The 17,986-nt window shown below is 40.1% G+C and overlaps 1 protein-coding gene across 1 annotated transcript in view; it reads left to right on the top strand.

The window, feature by feature from the left end:
* The window catches only part of LOC115013940 (SH2B adapter protein 3), a 34,440-nt gene extending 16,846 nt beyond the window's left edge, over positions 1–17,594 (top strand). The window contains 7 exon segments of the mRNA XM_029440510.1: positions 8,024–8,125; positions 9,004–9,092; positions 11,693–11,784; positions 12,618–12,832; positions 13,065–13,242; positions 13,705–13,919; positions 13,921–17,594. Coding sequence (XP_029296370.1) covers positions 8,024–8,125; positions 9,004–9,092; positions 11,693–11,784; positions 12,618–12,832; positions 13,065–13,242; positions 13,705–13,919; positions 13,921–14,070 — 1,041 coding nt within the window. The 3' untranslated portion in view covers positions 14,071–17,594.
* The last annotated feature ends 392 nt before the right edge of the window (positions 17,595–17,986 follow it).

The following is a 17,986-nucleotide window of genomic DNA, read 5'->3' as shown; positions in this document are numbered from 1 at the left end:
ACTATATATAACAGGCAAAGTCTGAATGATCTCCCAATGGACTAACTATTGAAAGAAAGTCAGTTGGCATTTTATTAGGTAGGCTACACGGAGCTAAAACTAATGCAGGCTAATACAACAGCCGGTTATAATGTTCAGTTTTTGTAAAAAAAATAAAAGGTTTTAATCAATTTTATGATCATTTTGGAGGACGTAGTTTGTGGTGCTGTTGAATTGTGTTGCACAATACAGAGAGCCGTTTATGTTATTGATTTAAAAGTATAACACTGTCCTGACTTTGTTCTAGACGACTTTGTAGATGTTGGTAAATATTAGAATATTGTTTTACGACTTAAAGCCCTTGACATCGCCTCCTGTATCAAAGCTTGTGAGAATTGGGCAGAAATGTTTCTACTTTGACTTTTCTCTGCTCGGTCAGGCTCGCTAATTGGTCTTTTCTCGTGTGCAAAACCACAGCTAATTCATTTACAAGGAACTGCACTCAGTTCTGTGAATCTCAAGTGTGCTCTCTTAACTTCTGCATATTTGGCTTATATAGCAGAGTTTCTGAGAAGTATGCAAGGAGGGCGGGCAGCACAATGAACTGACACATTTATTCATCACTGAAGGCTGACGGCTTCTGACAGGTTTCCTAGAACACACTCATCTTTATCAGTGTTGGTAACCCCACAACTAGTGCTCAGTGTGTGTGTGTGTGTGTTTCCCACATCCTCCATGATGCCACAGATAAAGCTGATTGTGAATGTGATCTGATCTCCTGGCTGCCTCTACTCCACCTATATACACGTACCAGAAACCAATGTGTACGAAGGTGGCTGGCAGAGTTTTTCGCAGCGGAGACACATTTTTACAATATTTTCTTTGACTGTGAAAGAGCTGATCTGACGCACTAAATCAGGGGTGTCAAACTCATTTTACTTCAGGGGCCACATACAGCAAAACTTGATCTCAAGTGGGCCGGTCCAGTGAAATTAGAGCATAATAACATATAAATAACGACAACTCCAAATGTTTCCCTTCGGTTTAGTGCAAGAAAGTATATTCTGAAAATGTTCAAATTTAATTAACTATCTTTTTACTAAACATTATGAACAACCTGAAATTTCTTTAGAAAAGAAGGTGCAATTTCAACAATATTATGCCTCAGTTTATCATTTACACATGTGCATTACAACTTATAGATCATATTGTATCTACAAAGGCACAACACATTTTGTCACAGGTATCTGGAACAGTATTTTACTTTATGATCAAAACAACTCATTTTTACACTTTGAAAAGTCATCCCGCGGGCCGGACTGGACCCTCTGGCGGGCCGGTTTTGGCCCCCCGGGCCGCATGTTTGATACCCCTGCACTAAATGAAGAGAGAAATGCATAAAATACACATTTCATAGTAAGTTACAGTCATGTTAACTTACACTCAATCGGTTGTCAAATAAAAATATTGGCCAGGCCCTAAAATGAAAGATCATTCTGGATTTCATACATGTTTCCATTATCATGCATTTGTTTGATGGTTGTATGTGATCACAGCTGTTCTCCAAGGATGTAATCCTGAGCCAACAATAATTTGAAGGCCAGAGAGATTCTGTAAAATATCCCTGAGCGGGGCCTTTAATGTTGTCTTTATGTTATCATGTTTTGAATCAAATCAAGTCAAATTCTACTTTCCAAATCAAAAGAGACCCAACACAAACCATTGATCTAACCCGAACTTTTAAGAGCAAAACAAAGTCAGTGTTTGTTTATCGTGTATTGTTTATATATATTTACTGCTAATGTTTGCCGTTAACTCAGCTTTCGATCCTATTAATTGCAGCATTACAGGAAGATAAGTTTAGCCAGCCTGTAATGGAAGAAACCAGGAGTGAGCTAAAAATCTATTTCTGTCCCACGAAACTAAAACAGAAGACCTCAGGAGTGTTTATCTGTGTGACTCAAACAGGTGGTGGAGTATGGCAGGGGAGTAGATGAGTAAAAACAATGCCAGCTGCTACAGATCACCATATTGTTGGCTGCAGCTATAGCTAATGGAGAAACACAATAAACTCAGTTTTCATACCAAGAGTTTGTGTACAGTACCCACGATCTGGGCAGGACTAAAAGATGTTCACTTCGAACCAGATTATAAAAATCGTCCTGTAACATGAGCTGGTCAAAAATGTTGAAAAAATAGCAGTGGAAAATAAACTTGTGTGGATCTATGAGCAAACGGTAACCTTCCTAAAATGAATACATTAAACAAAAATAAATGTAATGTATTTTTGTAGAATAGTTTTTCGCATCGTTGTTGCTCCTTTGAGGTTTGACTGACGTTTATTACGTCATCTCGTGTCACACTCTTCTTCTGCAATGGTTTAACGGCACCCGACCTGAAAAATACCGCCAGATATTTCCATTGACTACATCCTAATATTTGCAAAACAGTAATGGATAAAAACACGTTTGGAATTGCATTTTCTTTTGCCGATTTACTAGAAATTTGGTTAAAATATGTGCAAAATTTTTATTGGAAACTTGTTTCATAGTTTTCGGACAACAATGGAGCCTTTATGGTACTTAAGAATAAGATATACAAGGCTTTTGCCGCACAAACGAGACTAGTTAGTCGGAACATTTTACTCTTACTCATCAATGATCCCAACCCCAAAAACAGGGGATGTACAGACAGATGTGTCGGTCAAGGTCATCCTGTGTGTGTGTGTGTGTGTGTGTGTGTGTGCGTGTGCGTGTATGTGGGGATAATTGTGCATAGACACTTTTCAAAATCTCTCCTGAGACCAGTTTAGTAACCCTGCAGAGTTTAAGGTCAGTCAAGCCCACACACACATGCATACACCCCGGACAGCGTTGGCTACGCTGACCCTCGGAGGGATAGTGGAATGCGGAGTGTCAGTCAGTTGCCATGGCGATGGCCTTGAGAAAGGGACCCTGGGAAGATCGCTTTGGACTCCAAACATCCTGTGTGTGTGTGGGTGTGTGCGCTCAACTGTAGACGTGTTTGTGACTGTGGGTGAGAGGTTGCATGGCTGCATCTGTTTGTTTGTGAGCGACTTTCATCGTGTGTGTGTGTGTGTGTGTGTGTGTGTGGTGTTACTTTGACAGTCAGCATTAGTTTTGTCATATGATTAGTTTTTAATTGTATTAGTTTATTTAACTTAGTCATCTAAGTTGAGAACAAAAGTTGGCGTAGGACTGTGAATGTCATCCTTTTGGCACTTATTCAAAAATATTATCAATATCTAATAGAGCTGTGACTGAAAGATTACTGAATAACAATTGTATTATTATTATTAACATACTAGATTAATCTGTTTATTGGTTAGTCTATAAAACCTATAATCTAACCTAAATCCTATATTCCAAACAATTTGAAAACTGTCATCACAGTACATAAAAAGAAAAATCCAAATATCTTTTAATTTTTAGTAAAATAAAACAGGGATGAATTTATACACACAACATAATAAATATGCACAGAATAGTGTAGTACACATCCACCAATAAATAATGCCACAGTATAACACATGCAGTTAACTACAAACAGACATTTAAGGACCGAATTAACAGATGACTAATAAAGACGGACAAGACGTGTGCAGTAAATATCATTTGAAAAGCCAATATGTAGGCCATGCTGTCACTGTTACATATCTGCGTCTCATATTCACAATATCAGTTTTCTGTGTGTGTGTGTGTGTGTGTGTGTGTGTGTGTGTGTGTGTGTGTGTGTGTGTGTGTGTGTGTGTGTGTGTGTGTGTGTGTGTGTGTTGGGTGTGAAGTTGAAACATAGTAGTGAAAGTTGAGTCAATCTGAAAAGAACCAGGAGTGAAAACTGAAGTCATCGCAGGGTCATAGGCAGAGCTCCATCACGCTCATATTTTGGAATTGCCAAGAAAAAAGAAAAACTTATCAGATAATATAAGTCAGTCAAGTAAACTGCAGAACAGGAGGTTGTAAATGTGGCAGTTTAGCAAAATGTTTGAATATCTATTATAGGGTTACAACTAACACTTTCATTATGAGTTGATCTGTTGTTTATGATTTTAATAATGAGTAGACATTAAATGTAAAAGTATTGTCCGGAATATATTATTATTTCATCACTGGAGCAACAAGGAACCTTTGTTGGGTACCACTTCAATGCTTTCACAGTCGCACTGTAGGCCTGTACACATGAGGTCTGCTGCCAACAATACTGTTTATGACGAAGAGGAGTAATTTAAGACATTAATGAAAAGCTTCACGAAATGTTTGCTGTACATACTCGTGCTCTATGGCTTTGTCTGATTCCCTCTGTCGGCTGTAGAGTGTGTTTGTAGTTTAGGTTGATGCCAGGTAATGGTTGGTAAGGACCAGTTACATTAGATGTTGTTGTTGTTGTTGTGTACACTGGTTATTGTGTTAATGTTTGTTCAGTGTAATGAATGGATGCCAAATGAACTACTTTAGATATTCTATTTTGAAATAACATCAGTAAAAAGCTACTATTTGTTACTCTAATAGCCTGCAGCCATGAACAGATTATGGGATAATACAATGGGCCCCTGGACAGAGATCCCCCCCACCCCCCCTATTTAGGAGCAACACCCCCAGACTGTAAGAGACTCAAAACAATGTTGTGTTGAGTCTCTTTGAGGCCGTCATTTTGTGTCTTTTCGCGTCTCCTTGAGGTTGTTTTGCGTCTCTTTTTAGTTGTTTGGTATCTTTTTGGGGATGTTTTTCGTCACGCTTTAAAAGATGAACACGCCAATACAGTTTGTGAATGCTCACACGGTGTTCCAATATTGCTTGGTGGTGTTGTTAAAGGAAATAATCTTGAAGGGGTTATATGCAGATTAGAAGAAGTGTGTGTGTGTGTGTGTGTGTGTGTGTGTGTGTGTGTGTGTGTGTGTGTGTGTGTGTGTGTGTGTGTGTGTGTGTGTGTGTGTGTGTGTGTGTGTGTGTGTGTGTGTGTGTGTGTGTGTGTGTGTGCGTGCGTGCTCTAGGGAGTATTACAGACTACAGTTTGCAGTAATAGGAAATGTGCAGTGAGCTTGAACTTGCTCCCCTGATGATGTTGATTCACAGAAATCCGGCGTGTTATGTTGTTGCTCAACCAGTCAGACATCTGCTGCCTGTTTTCTTCTTCTTCTTTTTCCCCTCCACAGACACATGGTTCCTCAAAGATGCTCTTAGTCAGAAACCCATTCACAATCTCACAATAAATATCTCTCAATGAGTCACTCCCAGCTCGTATGCTCACACACACACATCTCATTAGCTACATCCTGTCACTGTGTAGTTATGATGTAGAAGCTTTAAGTCGCATCCCTTACCTTCGTATCTTTGTTCTTGTTTTTATTTATTTTTATTTTTACATGAAAGATGGTTTGCGCAAAATCTTTCGATTTCAAATCTGTTGTATATCTATTGTATTTTCGATGAATCTCTGAAAAATATCTGTTACAATTTCACAAAGCCAAAGATGACGTCTTAAAATGTTGTATTTTCAGTTTCACATAAAAAACCAAACAAAAAAAAGCAGCAAATAAATACTACACAACACACACAACTTGTTTTTAATCTCTTGGCAGCCTCTGGGACTGAATATTATGAGTCTATTTCCAATCACTAAGATTTATTTTTAAAACAATAAACAATTAAAATCAGTTTGTTTTACTCTGTATGTGCTTCTGGTCCTTTCTGCAAGTGTGCACACGTTTCCTCTGAGAATATATTGATTGTATCATTCTCACTCTAGTTATAAGAAAACCTGAAAGTTTAACCTGAATCTGAAGAAGCAACATTTGAACCCGCTTATCTTTGCGTCACAGCGCTTCTTATTGATAGTATTCGATGCTGTGGTTGAAACGAAGAGCGTTTGGAGTTACGGGGGTTCATTCACGTCACCGGCAAGCTGAAGAAATTGTGTGAGTGTGAGTGTGATTATCATCATAGACATTCCTCAGGCTCACACACATGTCACATAGACTCAAATTCATCCAGTGCACAAAGCCCTGGAATCTGTCTTCCCTGCTATTGCTTGTGCTCGTCATCCCTCCCTCTTCTCCCACCCAACGCCGCGTCTTTCACTGTCTCGTCGGTTTCCTTTTGCTTATTCGGCTCTCACGCTACTCGCCCCACTCCACTATTTAGTTTTATTGTTATGCTCTTTTACATACGTTTACCCCATAGGGTTTCATGTCAAACCCATTAGGGGTTTCCATCCTGGCCGGGGTGATTATATTTATCACCTCTCCAGATAATTATATCGTGATAAAATAAAGATATTGTGGTTCATAGTTAAAGTGTAAGATACTATATTATTACAAATGTATACAATTTTCTTTTAGTTTGTTAATTGAACAAACACAATTTAACCTTTTTTATACGGTGTGATCTTTGAACGCATAAGAGCTGCAACTAGGGATGGGACAATATCGTGATCGTGATTAAAACGTTTACCACGATCAATTTATTATCGGGATAATCGTGAATATCCTCGCATTAGTGACTTGTAAAAGCTGTGTAGCTAACTATCATGGTAGAGCCTAATTTAAAAATAAAGTATTATGTGAGAAAGAACAGACTCGCACCATTTTGTATTCTGTTAATATATACCGTATTTATTTTATTAATGCAGACCTTATTATTCATGATACCCTCATTTAAGATTGTTTTGTTGTTTGTTTCCCCAAAATATTTCATATCTGTGATGCAATAAAAAAATATTTTATTTACACGTGTGCGTGCGTGCGCGTGTGTGTTTATGCCGCAGGCTCTGTTAGCGCTCGTTCGTAACCGGGGGCTCAAAGGCTCTGCATCGCTTTATTAGTGACATGGGATTAGTTTAGTGCTTGTGTCGGCCGTTGTCTGTGCACCCATGGATGTGCACATCAACTGAGTTGCATGTTAACCTGTAGAAAGTACTCATGTTTGTTTTATTAGTGCATAAAAGTCAGGGTCATTGATGGTTTCGCCAAAAAGGTCACAAGCCTGACTTAAAGTCACAGTATCAGTGAGTTCCATCAGTGAGTTCACGCTGTGTGCCTGCGGTCAAACTGCCACCAGGAAGCCCCTCGTGTCTCACTCAGTTTGTCATGTTGGGGTCAACCTTAGAGCTCCGCCTCGAGAGCTCCCATCATGCACTTCTTTTCTACAATGCTCTGCCTTTTCTCTTTACTAAGGGAGGCTTCAGTTTTGGCAGCACCGAGGCTTCACACTCACGCGTGCATACACATATAAAGACTGCACATACTTTACACGTGTAGAGACTGCACATACTTTACACGTGTAGAGACTGCACATACTTTACACGTGTAGAGACTGCACAGACTTTACACATCACATCCTCTGGTGTAGAGTGGTATCTAAAGCTTAACTAATCAACCCTAAAATAGGACGTTTTTGTGCAAGCCACTTTGTTGATATGCTAAATATTTGAACAAAGTGAATAAAAGACTGTGTGTGAGTTTGACTGCTTTGAGCCGAGCTTGGATTGTAAAGCAGGGGATTGTGTTCCAGAAGCCCCAGACTTTAAACCCAAAAGTAGGCAGTTCATCACAACTTATCTGCAGGTTTAAAAGGTTGATTTACCCAAATCTCCAAATAGTTAGGTTTTTATTTGCTACGGGTATGAGATATCTGTCACAGAGACGCCCCTCTGCCAGCCCAAAACAATGTAGGTGAATGGAAGAGAGACCCATTTTCAGAAAAATCATTTTTAACTGTCCCAACTATTGACAACCCACCAAGCTGTTTTTTCTGACAGACAGCAGCTAGCCTGTAGCGTGTTGTTCAGTGTGTAATATCGCTTGGTCAGCCACCTTAGAATCGGATGCTGGTTGAAGACTCATTTCCTCATTACACGCACACAAGTTTTGAAAAAAACATTCAACTGTTATAATCGTAACACTCACTCAGTCACTCTACTTCTTTCTTTGTTTCAGTTTCTTCTTCCTGTGCCGTTTTCTGTCACCTTACATGAGAGTACGGCTGATCTTTGCGACAGTCATCACATCTTTCATTGTGTTTTTCAGGCCTCCAGTCCAAAGCTGACGACTCACTGCTCAGATATCCAAGAAGTCCGTCGTTGCAACCGGCTGGAGATGCCTGACAACTTAAACACATTTGTTTTAAAGGTATGAACACGGTTGTTTACATCCACATTTGCTTAGATCTTCAACCCTCAATCCAACATGAAGTGGAAACGGGACAATCATTGTGTCATATCATTTCATAACAAAACTCACCAAATGGCCTTCATTTAGACCTTGTTGGTTAAAACTCCACCCAAACCTTGTCCCTTGAATCTCAAACCCTCACCACCTTGTGGGTTTGTTTATGTGAGGGGAAAACGTATCAAAACATCCAAAGAAACTTCTTACATCACCAATCCCTTCTTTGCTGTCCGTCCACTTCCGCCATTGACAACTGTGTCTCTAAAATACAGTATATACAGTACCAGTCAAACGTTTCTCATTCAATGAGATGGTCCTGTCCAAACCTTTGACTACTACTTTATATATAAAAATACTACTGTTCACAGTAAAGAAGCATACAAGCAGTTTTACACCTCAGTAATGGAAAGTGTTACTTTCTCCATCACAGTTTTGGTAACCTGACTACTACTGAAAATAAATGGATCTTTTCATTAAAGGAAATGGTTGAATAAAAAATAAATGTCTGGCTACTTCTGCCTCACCAGAGTCTCTGAATGTTGTCAGCATATCTCCTCTTTGAGGAAATGCCCTCTTGTAGCAGGTATAGATGACTTTATTAACATTGTTACATTCACTGAGGCTAGAAAAGTGGTGTATTACTTGAACCTGGTTTTTGATCATTAGAATGAGCTATGAAAATTACAAAAAAGGTGAGCCGTCTCCTAAATATGCTGCCAGTGTATGTATAGAATGAGAAAAATTGCATGTTCAATGCTTCTAGGCTATTTCTTGCCAAATGTGCTCTGAGTCTATATTTTATATGGAGGGTATATTTGAAAGCATCTTTGTCTATGCAGGTTAATCAAGGTAGTCTGATATTTGAGACGGACAACGACCAGCAGGTCAGCTCCTGGACCACAGAGCTAAAAGAATGTATCAACAACAGGTGAGAGAAACTGAAAAACACAAATATGTATACTTTTATATTACCTGAAACCTCAAAAATCTGTTCAAACATATTCTCCTTTTCAAATTTGATCCAACTTGCAACTCATTTCCTAACCATCATTTTAGAGGTGGTTTTTCACGACATATTCCGAGTCCGACCCAAAACTCAGTCATGAAATCAATAATTTTGCTCAACCAGACCAAGCCAGCTGTGTCCCACACACAACACACAACACACACACACAGTATGTAACAGGAGCCTGCACGGTACATCTCTCCTAAGGGAGCTTTCTTTCCTTCATATTCTGTGGAAATATTTAACACTTGGACTTTGGCTGTTTTTAGTGTTTGTGGGCATGCTGGCTGTTTACTTGTGCTGAGGTATGTGTTTGCAAATGAAAGTGTGTGTGTGTGTGTGTGGCTCTGTGTGTGTGTGTGTGTGTGTGTGTGGCTCTCTGTGTGTGTGGCTCTGTGTGTGTGTGTGTGTGTGTGTGTGTGTGTGTGTGTGTGTGTGTGTGGCTCTGTGAAAGGAAGTGTGGGGGAGGTCTGAGACTTGGGAGAATCTCAGGACCTTTCTCATTTCTGCAGATGTCTGTAATGCTCTTTCTCTCACACACACACGCACACACACTGTCTGATGTCTGACACATAGTCATCAGTACAGTGAGTGAACATTCATCCAGTGTGGAAGTGAGGTCACTCTTGAATTCAGTGTTTATTTAGATACTTTACAAAGTAATATTTTATATTATTTCAAAACATGTGCAGGCATTCATTAAAGTGAATGTGCTAATATGTTTAGTAAGAGAATGTGTGTGTGTTTGTGTGTGTGAGGGTGTGTGTGTGTGTGTTCAATTTAGCCCAAAACTGAATTTAACATAATTCCTAACATACATACAACTTCATACATTTTCTTTTTTTCTGATCAAGGTGCATACTGAGCGGGACATTTCTTTGTGGACAAACATGTTTAATGGAGATGCTGTTTCTAAATGACCTCAAACCTAATTTGGCATTTCTGTACTCCAAATGTCTGATATCCGATAACAATACGTCTGCAATAAGTTAATATCGGCCCAAATATGGGCCAAATGCACGCATGTGTCTTTCTCTTCTTCTTGGCTGATGGGAATGTGAATGAGGAGAAGAAATCTGAGCTTTAAAGCTCTGTCACTTTTTTCTTTTCTTTTTTTTCTTACACACAAAAACACACATTTGTACTGAATTCAGAGGAACCATTATAATGCATCCTTTGTCTGCATATCTGAACTCAGTTTGTTTAAGGCTTTGTTCAGACTGACTTTAACCCCGCGTGAATAAACACAGCCCTCTCATTCATTGGAATAAAGCCAGTCTGTCGATACTTTCAAGAACAACAATTCGCCAATCATTTCCACTTAACGCAGGGATTTGCCCGGTGTGCAGAGTCGAGTCTTTTTCATTCTTCACACGGCTACTTCCGTCACCGCAACACCATGAATGCTCTTGGAAAAAAGAGGATAGTCCTTTCTCAGTGCAGGTAGCCACATGTCACGGCAGGAAAAACACAGACTGGTGTTTCAGTTTCAAGATCCTGTCATTGTTTATGCTGGCTCGCTGGGACACTTGAATAGAACCATCGTTATTAGTAACACCTTTGCTTTTCCTGTCATAAATGTTGCCTGTGAAAAAGGCCTATTGTCCGAAAGTGTGCGTCATTATCCCAGTTTGTATGATTCATCAAGCGGAGATTACAACAACCTGCAGAAGAGAGTTCAGGGAGGCAGTATAATGCTATGATGAGTGTAAACACTTTTCCTTTTTACATGTGGTCGGATGTGGAAGCTGTAGAATTGCTGACTGTCTGAAATGTCCACTCTTTGCAAAATATCCTCACTTTGCTAGAATAAAACGTGGAGTGATTCTCACAAAGATGGAAGAACAAGAACACACAAGAGTGAGGAGAAAGGACACTTGTCTTCCTGTTATTCAGAGTGCTGCAAACTCAAGTCAGCATTTTAGTAGGATCTACTCAGGCTTCCCTCTTTAACCGTGTGTGTGTGTGTGTGTGTGTGTGTGCGTGTGTGAGAGCAGTGAAACAGAATAACAGTAAGTCTTAGTTCAGATGTGAACTTCCTGTCTGTGCTTGGTTACTGTGTGTTTCTTTAGCCTGCTGTGTCTTCCATGTTCACTACAAACACACACACACACCTCTCTCTCTTTCATTTTCTATCCATTCTATTCATTTCTATCTGTTGCTTTCCCTCCTGTTGATGAAAAAGTGATGTTTAGCATGTTAACATAAATAAATCATCAACACATATATTTTTTGGAGACACTGGTGTAATTACAGTTACTAAATGCAGCCTTTTTTTACAGCAACTTGAATTTCTATTCACCACAAAACAGAAAGAAGACGCTGATCTTCCAGCACAAACAGAGCTGAAGCTTTCTTATAAGACAGATGGTGAAACCCAGAAGGGAAAACACGTCTTAAACTTAAATGAAATAATCATGAAATTGACCTATTTTCCTCCCCAGGTGGTCAACAATGAGAATAACATACATGTGTTGTAGATGATGCAGTGTGTGTAATCTGAATCTGTTGTTGTCCTTCAGGTCAGGCAGTGTGGATCTGGAGCCTCTCCCCAGCCCAGCTGACAGCTCTGCTCCAGCCAGTCACAGAGGGAGCTCAGAGTTAGGAAGTCAAAGTGAGTGCTGAGGAGAGGTTGAAGACACATCCTCTAACAACCAGGGTGTAGTTGTGTGCTGAATCCTCTTAAAACTGAACTAAATGTTGACTTCCTGGTGTCCAGAGATAATGTGGGTGTCAGGTGCACGTGTCACTTCTGGTCTGGGATTAAGTCCCATTCTCTGCTTTTAAGGTGCCAATAAACAAGTGTTTTGCTTTAACTTATCACAAAGTAAATGTTGATTTCACAGTGTAATGTTGAAGAATAATGACACCATCGGCGTTTAGATCGGTTCCCTATAAACCTCGCCTTCACTATTCTGTCTGCCACCGGGTACAAGCTGTTAAAAACATGAAGTCTAGATTTGTCACATAAGAAGTGCGTCAACCGTAGCGCAACCAAAACAGGAAGAGGATAGCGTTTCTGTTTTCTCGGTGCTATTCCCAGTTACCAAAGTTACCAATCAATGTAAGTTATTTGCAGTTACTATCCCCGGTCGCAGAAATAGAGAATGGTTTAACAACCGAAGTAACAGTGGAAAATGAATTCAGTGTGTAGCTAGCACTAGCTCCAAAAGTCGCTAAAAGTTTCTAAATGACGTTGTACACTATTTGTATATTGCTGACGTCATTGCGCATTAATCTGAGCAGCATTGGGAATTTTAGAGCTTGTTTGCTGAAAACACTGATTAGAGCTGCAACACTGAAACAAAGCAGTAAAGTTGTAAGCATGAAAAACAAAAGGCTAGAAAATGGATAAATCATTGTGGGTTCATACTACGAGTGATTAGTCCAGCTTTATGATATATTAAAAGAATTTAACGGTTTTGTTTCAGCTGTTCATCCCTTTAGGCCCCGTCACAGTCGCCCTGCCCGAGCAGGTTGGCCAGAAGGCTGATCACTTCCTGTTCTCCTACCCCTGGTTCCACGGGCCCATCTCCCGCGTCAAGGCTGCCCACCTGGTTCAGAGCTCTGGCCCAGAGGGACACGGAGTGTTTCTGGTCCGACAGAGTGAGACACGAAGAGGAGACTACGTCCTCACGTTCAACTACCAGGGAAAAGCAAAGGTACGTCTCCACACAATGTCTAGCTGAGGGCTTGTTCACGCTGGCATTTTAGTTCACATGCGGAAGTAAAACATTTTGTAATACCCAAACCCACATTTTTCTTATTTTCGCACTGCATGCGTCAAACTGGAGACCAGCTCGCTCAGATCACTCGGATCACTCGGATCATTCAGCTCTTTCAGCTCTTTCACAATGAAAAATGTCTTTTCTTGATGTTTTTCCTTCTCTGCAGCACCTGCGCCTCTCGCTAACAGAATGGGGTCAGTGCAGGGTACAGCACCTACGCTTCCCCTCCGTTATGGACATGCTCAGTCACTTCCGCCTCTTCCCCATCCCGCTAGAGTGCGGAGCCGCCGGGGCCGTCACTCTGTCCAGCTTCGTAGTGGCGGGCTCCACCCCTCCGTCACAGGGTGAGACTCCAACATCCACCTCTCTGACATAACTTTTTGTCAAACTGAAAACATATTGAAGTCTGAGGGTTAGGTTGACTTGTTTATTACTACTTAGGTCTTAATCATTTAAAAAGTCTTTGTAGGAACTGTTCACAGGGGTTACAAGTATACATTGCTTTCAAAGCTGTAAAACCCAAAGTGGTACGTGATACGTTGGTTATAATTAGTTATCGCACAGAAGAACTGTGTGCAGAAGTTAGTACTTAGTTTTATATTTCCATGTTCCCAGATTTCAGCAATTACCTTGGTGAATGCAGTCTTGATATTACAAAACTACAACAAAAAAAAGCTTAGTCATCAATGCAATCCTGTGTTGTCGTGTGATGCTGCGCAGGTGTGCAGCAGAAATGCCAAGGAAGTGTTTGCTTGTAGTCACCAAAACTCTCATTTCCTCTTTTTGTTTTGTTTTTTAAATGTCAGGTCAGCTCTCGGGCGCTCTTCTCGTCCCTTTCTCCCTCCATCGGTGGAGCTCTGAGCCCAGCTTGGCTCACTGCAACCTGGCCCGTAGCTCCAGTCAGCCCCGTTCCTCCTGCTCCACCAGCACCAGCAACACTTCCAGCCCCAGATCTGTTTCCCAGCCGGGACACCGCCCCTTCACTCGCACCAACCCCGTCCCTGACCCTCCTCCGTCAGCCCCCTGCTCCTCTTCGTCGGAGTGAATCGGTGGGGAGGAGAGCCCTGCTCCGACACCCCAACCCTCACATCCCTCAGCGGGACTCAGACTATGAGCTGGAGCCTGAACGAGGTCGCAAGCGGGCGATAGACAACCAGTACATGTTGCTCTGACCCGTCGAGTCAAACAGCTCCACCACCTCTGACAGACGTCGTCATCTGTGAAGCTGACGTGTGCATACAGGACACATTTTTTTTACCCCCACCCAGCTTCACGTGGATGTGTGAGAGCGCATGATGCTTACGTGATTATAGCAGACTCGTGAACTTTAGCGTTAAGTCTTTGTCTGATGTCAAAACACACACACACACACACACACACACACACACACCCACACACACTCACTATGTCTGTGCTGGGAGTGTGTTTACCAGTGTCAGACCCTCACAACCTCCACACCGAGTGTCCACAGTGATTGTATTTTTGGGAGTTTTATAACAGTGTTGAGTATGATGATGATCATGCTCGTTGTATTGATGTTGAGGTTCTGTGTGAGAGAGGGAGAGCCACATGTGTAGCTGTCCTCGAGCCTGGGAAAAACCTATTTTAAAAATGTTTCTATTCTTGTGAATTAAATGGAGTTGCTCACTTGATTTAACTTCTTTGGCACCTAACCTGAACTGATGGGAGGGCACTGCCTGCAAAATTGGTTAAATCAAGTGCTCCTTTAACAATATTTAAAAGACATTTACTCTTCACACACAGAACTTTGTGTGAAGTGAAGTGAACCTTTTTATACACACAAATGAGAAAGCAGTGTCTACGCACTCTATCAGATATTCCTCCTCTTGCGCATTATTATATATTTAAGTGCACAATGCTTTCAGTGCACTTTGGAAACAATGTGTGTTTTTTCTATACACAGATTCTTTTGTAGAAAAATTAAAAAAAATTAAGTAAAAGGGAAAACGATCTGCTCCCACCACTTCAATTATTGTAGATCAGCCTTCATCTGCGCTGTTTTTACCAAAAGCTGTGTGTGTGTGTGTGTGTGTGTGTGTGTGTGTGTGTGTGTGTGTGTGTGTGTGTGTGTGTGTGTGTGTGTGTGTGTGTGTGTGTGTGTGTGTGTGTGTGTGTGTGCACTGCTAGGTTTTCCAAAATAGCATTTGTAGTGTCACATGTTACTTTTCAAGCACCAAAGGCATTTGTACACAAATAACTTTTGGAGTGAGCACAAAGTGTCACATGGTCTCACAGAAATAAGTGCTGCCACAAAGTCAAAGAAAATGTAAAGATATAATTTATATATTTTTGCTATTCTGTAACCCTGTATTAATTTGTAACACTTGATACAAAGTCACCTTTCCTACAAAAAAAACCCCTAAATATATTGTATTTACAGGTGTGACAGAAGAGTATTCTTTTCTCCTGATAGGCAACACCATGTAGGCAAAATGTATTTTGTAGCACAATACACTTTCCACGAGTACTAAAAATGTCAAAGTGCTACAAATTAGAGATGAGACAATAATTGTACTATAATAATTTCAATTGATTTTGTGGCATAAAAGGTTTTCTGTGTCACCAAAATGGGCCTTGGCACCCTCAAGGTAAATTTGCTACACATAAGGCGCCCAATAAAAAAAAAAACATCAATTTGAAAGGCTTCACTCCAAAGAGCGTGAGAGGGGGAAACACTCCTTTTAGATCAAAAACTAAGAAGGAATACAAACGTAACTTGTTTTGAAGAACAATTGTCGTGTTAGTGTGTGGCGGTGTCCGCGCAAAATGTATCAAATTAGTCCCCGATTCAGAACAAAGAAAACAAACTGCAGGTCTGAAAGAGATATTTGACGCAGCTGAACTGTTTGATAATCTTAATGTTTGCCCTTAAAGGGATCCTAAAAATAGACGGTCATATGATGCAACTTCTGCAAGACGGAGCCTCTGTAGATATTAACATTTATCTTCTTGCAACTTCTTCAGGCCAACCTTGATTCTTGAGGTAGCATCATGTTTCCAAATCAACTTTTTTTACACTTATAGCATTAAATATTTTTCTTAGTCTGTTATGTACAAGTTCAAAACAGCAGCCGATAGGAAAACCAAGGCGGATGGAAATAATATATTTATACATGTGTTTTTAATAGAACTTCCATGTTTGTAATGAGGCTTGTTTTCATCTCAGGTGTAGATTTTGTTGTCAAGAGCTGACATGCTACATTTTTGTTGGAGGTTTCATAAAGGAATACATCCAAAAGATTACCTTTGCCAAAGCAAGCTATTTTTTTAATCTATTGACCAGTTTGTTCGGGGTGTTTCATCTCACCAAAGGGTTTCCGTCTTGAGATCAGCCTGTGGCCACACTAGATTTGTTTCTGTTACTTGTGAACTTCGTCCCTCCTCACAGAAAATCCCATTAAAGCCGTAGTTTTGCCGTAACCAAAAAATGTTCTGTAATTTTTTTTTTTTCGATAACTGAAGCTTCACTTCAATTTGCTAGGACTTGTCTGTCTTCTAACTTTGCTTTAACACTAACTTTAGCAGTTGTTTAAGATTTACCTTCAATAAACCTATGCTTAACATATGGTTTAGACCTCATTCGGTCTGGCTCCTCCCTCCTTTTTTTTATTGTATTTTTTTTAAAGAAGAGAAATACATACATGCATATTTCCTCATGAAAATGACCAGAGTAAGTCCGCTGGGATTTCTCCTCGTTACGCATTAAGTCAGCGTTGTCTACCAAGGGAACATTTTAGCAATGGTTGTGTAGTTCTCTTTATTGTATCATCATGATCAAGACTGACATCTTTAAAGTGTTTATAAGGGGAACAAAAACAAGGATGTTTTTGGCAAAAGTACGGTTGGTCTTCCTGCCTTCATGGGGCCCGAGTCTAAACAAATCCCTCATCACTTCAGTTTTATTTCTGCTAAAGGAAAGCAACGGTAACAATAACTATTTTGACTATCAGTCCCCTCTCTTTGCTGATATTTGTTTTATTTTTAGGGAGGATGACTGTGCCTTTGCCAGAAAGCTGCTGTTGCTTTTCCCCTTTTCTTTTTTTTTTTAAAGCTCCGGGTGTGATATGGTGCAGAACTTGTGTAGTGCAATATCAGAGACGCCCAGTGTTTCACACCTTTTCATGTACGAAAGACGCGATCAGAGGTTTCTAGATGGATGAATTAAGAATTCAATGTTTGCACCTGCTTATAGACTGAAAAAAACCATGTTTTGATAAATGCCAAAGTTCCCAGAAAACAATGCTATATTTAAAACCAGGGCTACCGCATGTTCCTACTGTTTTGTGGCGTTTCATTTTGTGTCATGGTTCAGTCCAATTTGTCTTCAACAATCGAGTTAACACTTCAAATAATCCCTGTGTACCTCAAGTGTCTTTAATCCTCAACATCCGCTCCAGCAACACCTTTCAGCTCCCCCGTATGTTTATTTTTAAATGTCCAGTTGATGAATGTAATGTGTTCTCAATACTGTTCATCCTGTTTGTTAACTCAGCACTGTAAACATTCCAGTTCAACCCGACATCCTCTCAACGGCCACAACAGCTTTTTAAAATCTGTCAGTGTTTGCATCCCTTTCAGTTATAAGCATCTAAATTATATTAAATATATATATATATATATCAACTGTATATTTGACTTTTTGTAAAATAAACCTAACCAAAAAAAAACAAAGACATCAGTTTGTGATTTTTGTGTTCACTATCTAAAGTCTGTGTCGCCTTGTTCTCCAAACACCTGCTGCACAACAGAGATTACAGATAATGTTTTTATTACAGGGTGTTTCAGGCCATCTGGTAGCCTTGAAAATGTGAGTGGATTTACTAAATCCAAATGTAGCCTCCACCATCAAGGGTTGAAATACAATTAGAACATGTTAGTCCCAAACTGATTGACATTAAATAGTTTAATTGTAATTAATTGCTGTTACGTAGCAAAATTATCTTAACTCAGAGGTCCAGTTACCAGCTTTTTCAACCACATCGGACCCTGACGCTATGCATCATGTGACTAGTGTGATAAGTGGATGATGAAGGCAGTGAAATGCAGTAAAAAGCTCCAGGAAAACGT

Source organism: Cottoperca gobio, chromosome 9 (genome assembly GCF_900634415.1).
Source record: "Cottoperca gobio chromosome 9, fCotGob3.1, whole genome shotgun sequence".
Classification (NCBI taxonomy): Eukaryota; Metazoa; Chordata; class Actinopteri; order Perciformes; family Bovichtidae; genus Cottoperca; species Cottoperca gobio.
The sequence above is the reverse complement of the archived record's forward strand: the minus strand, read 5'-3'. Positions and strand labels throughout refer to the sequence as shown.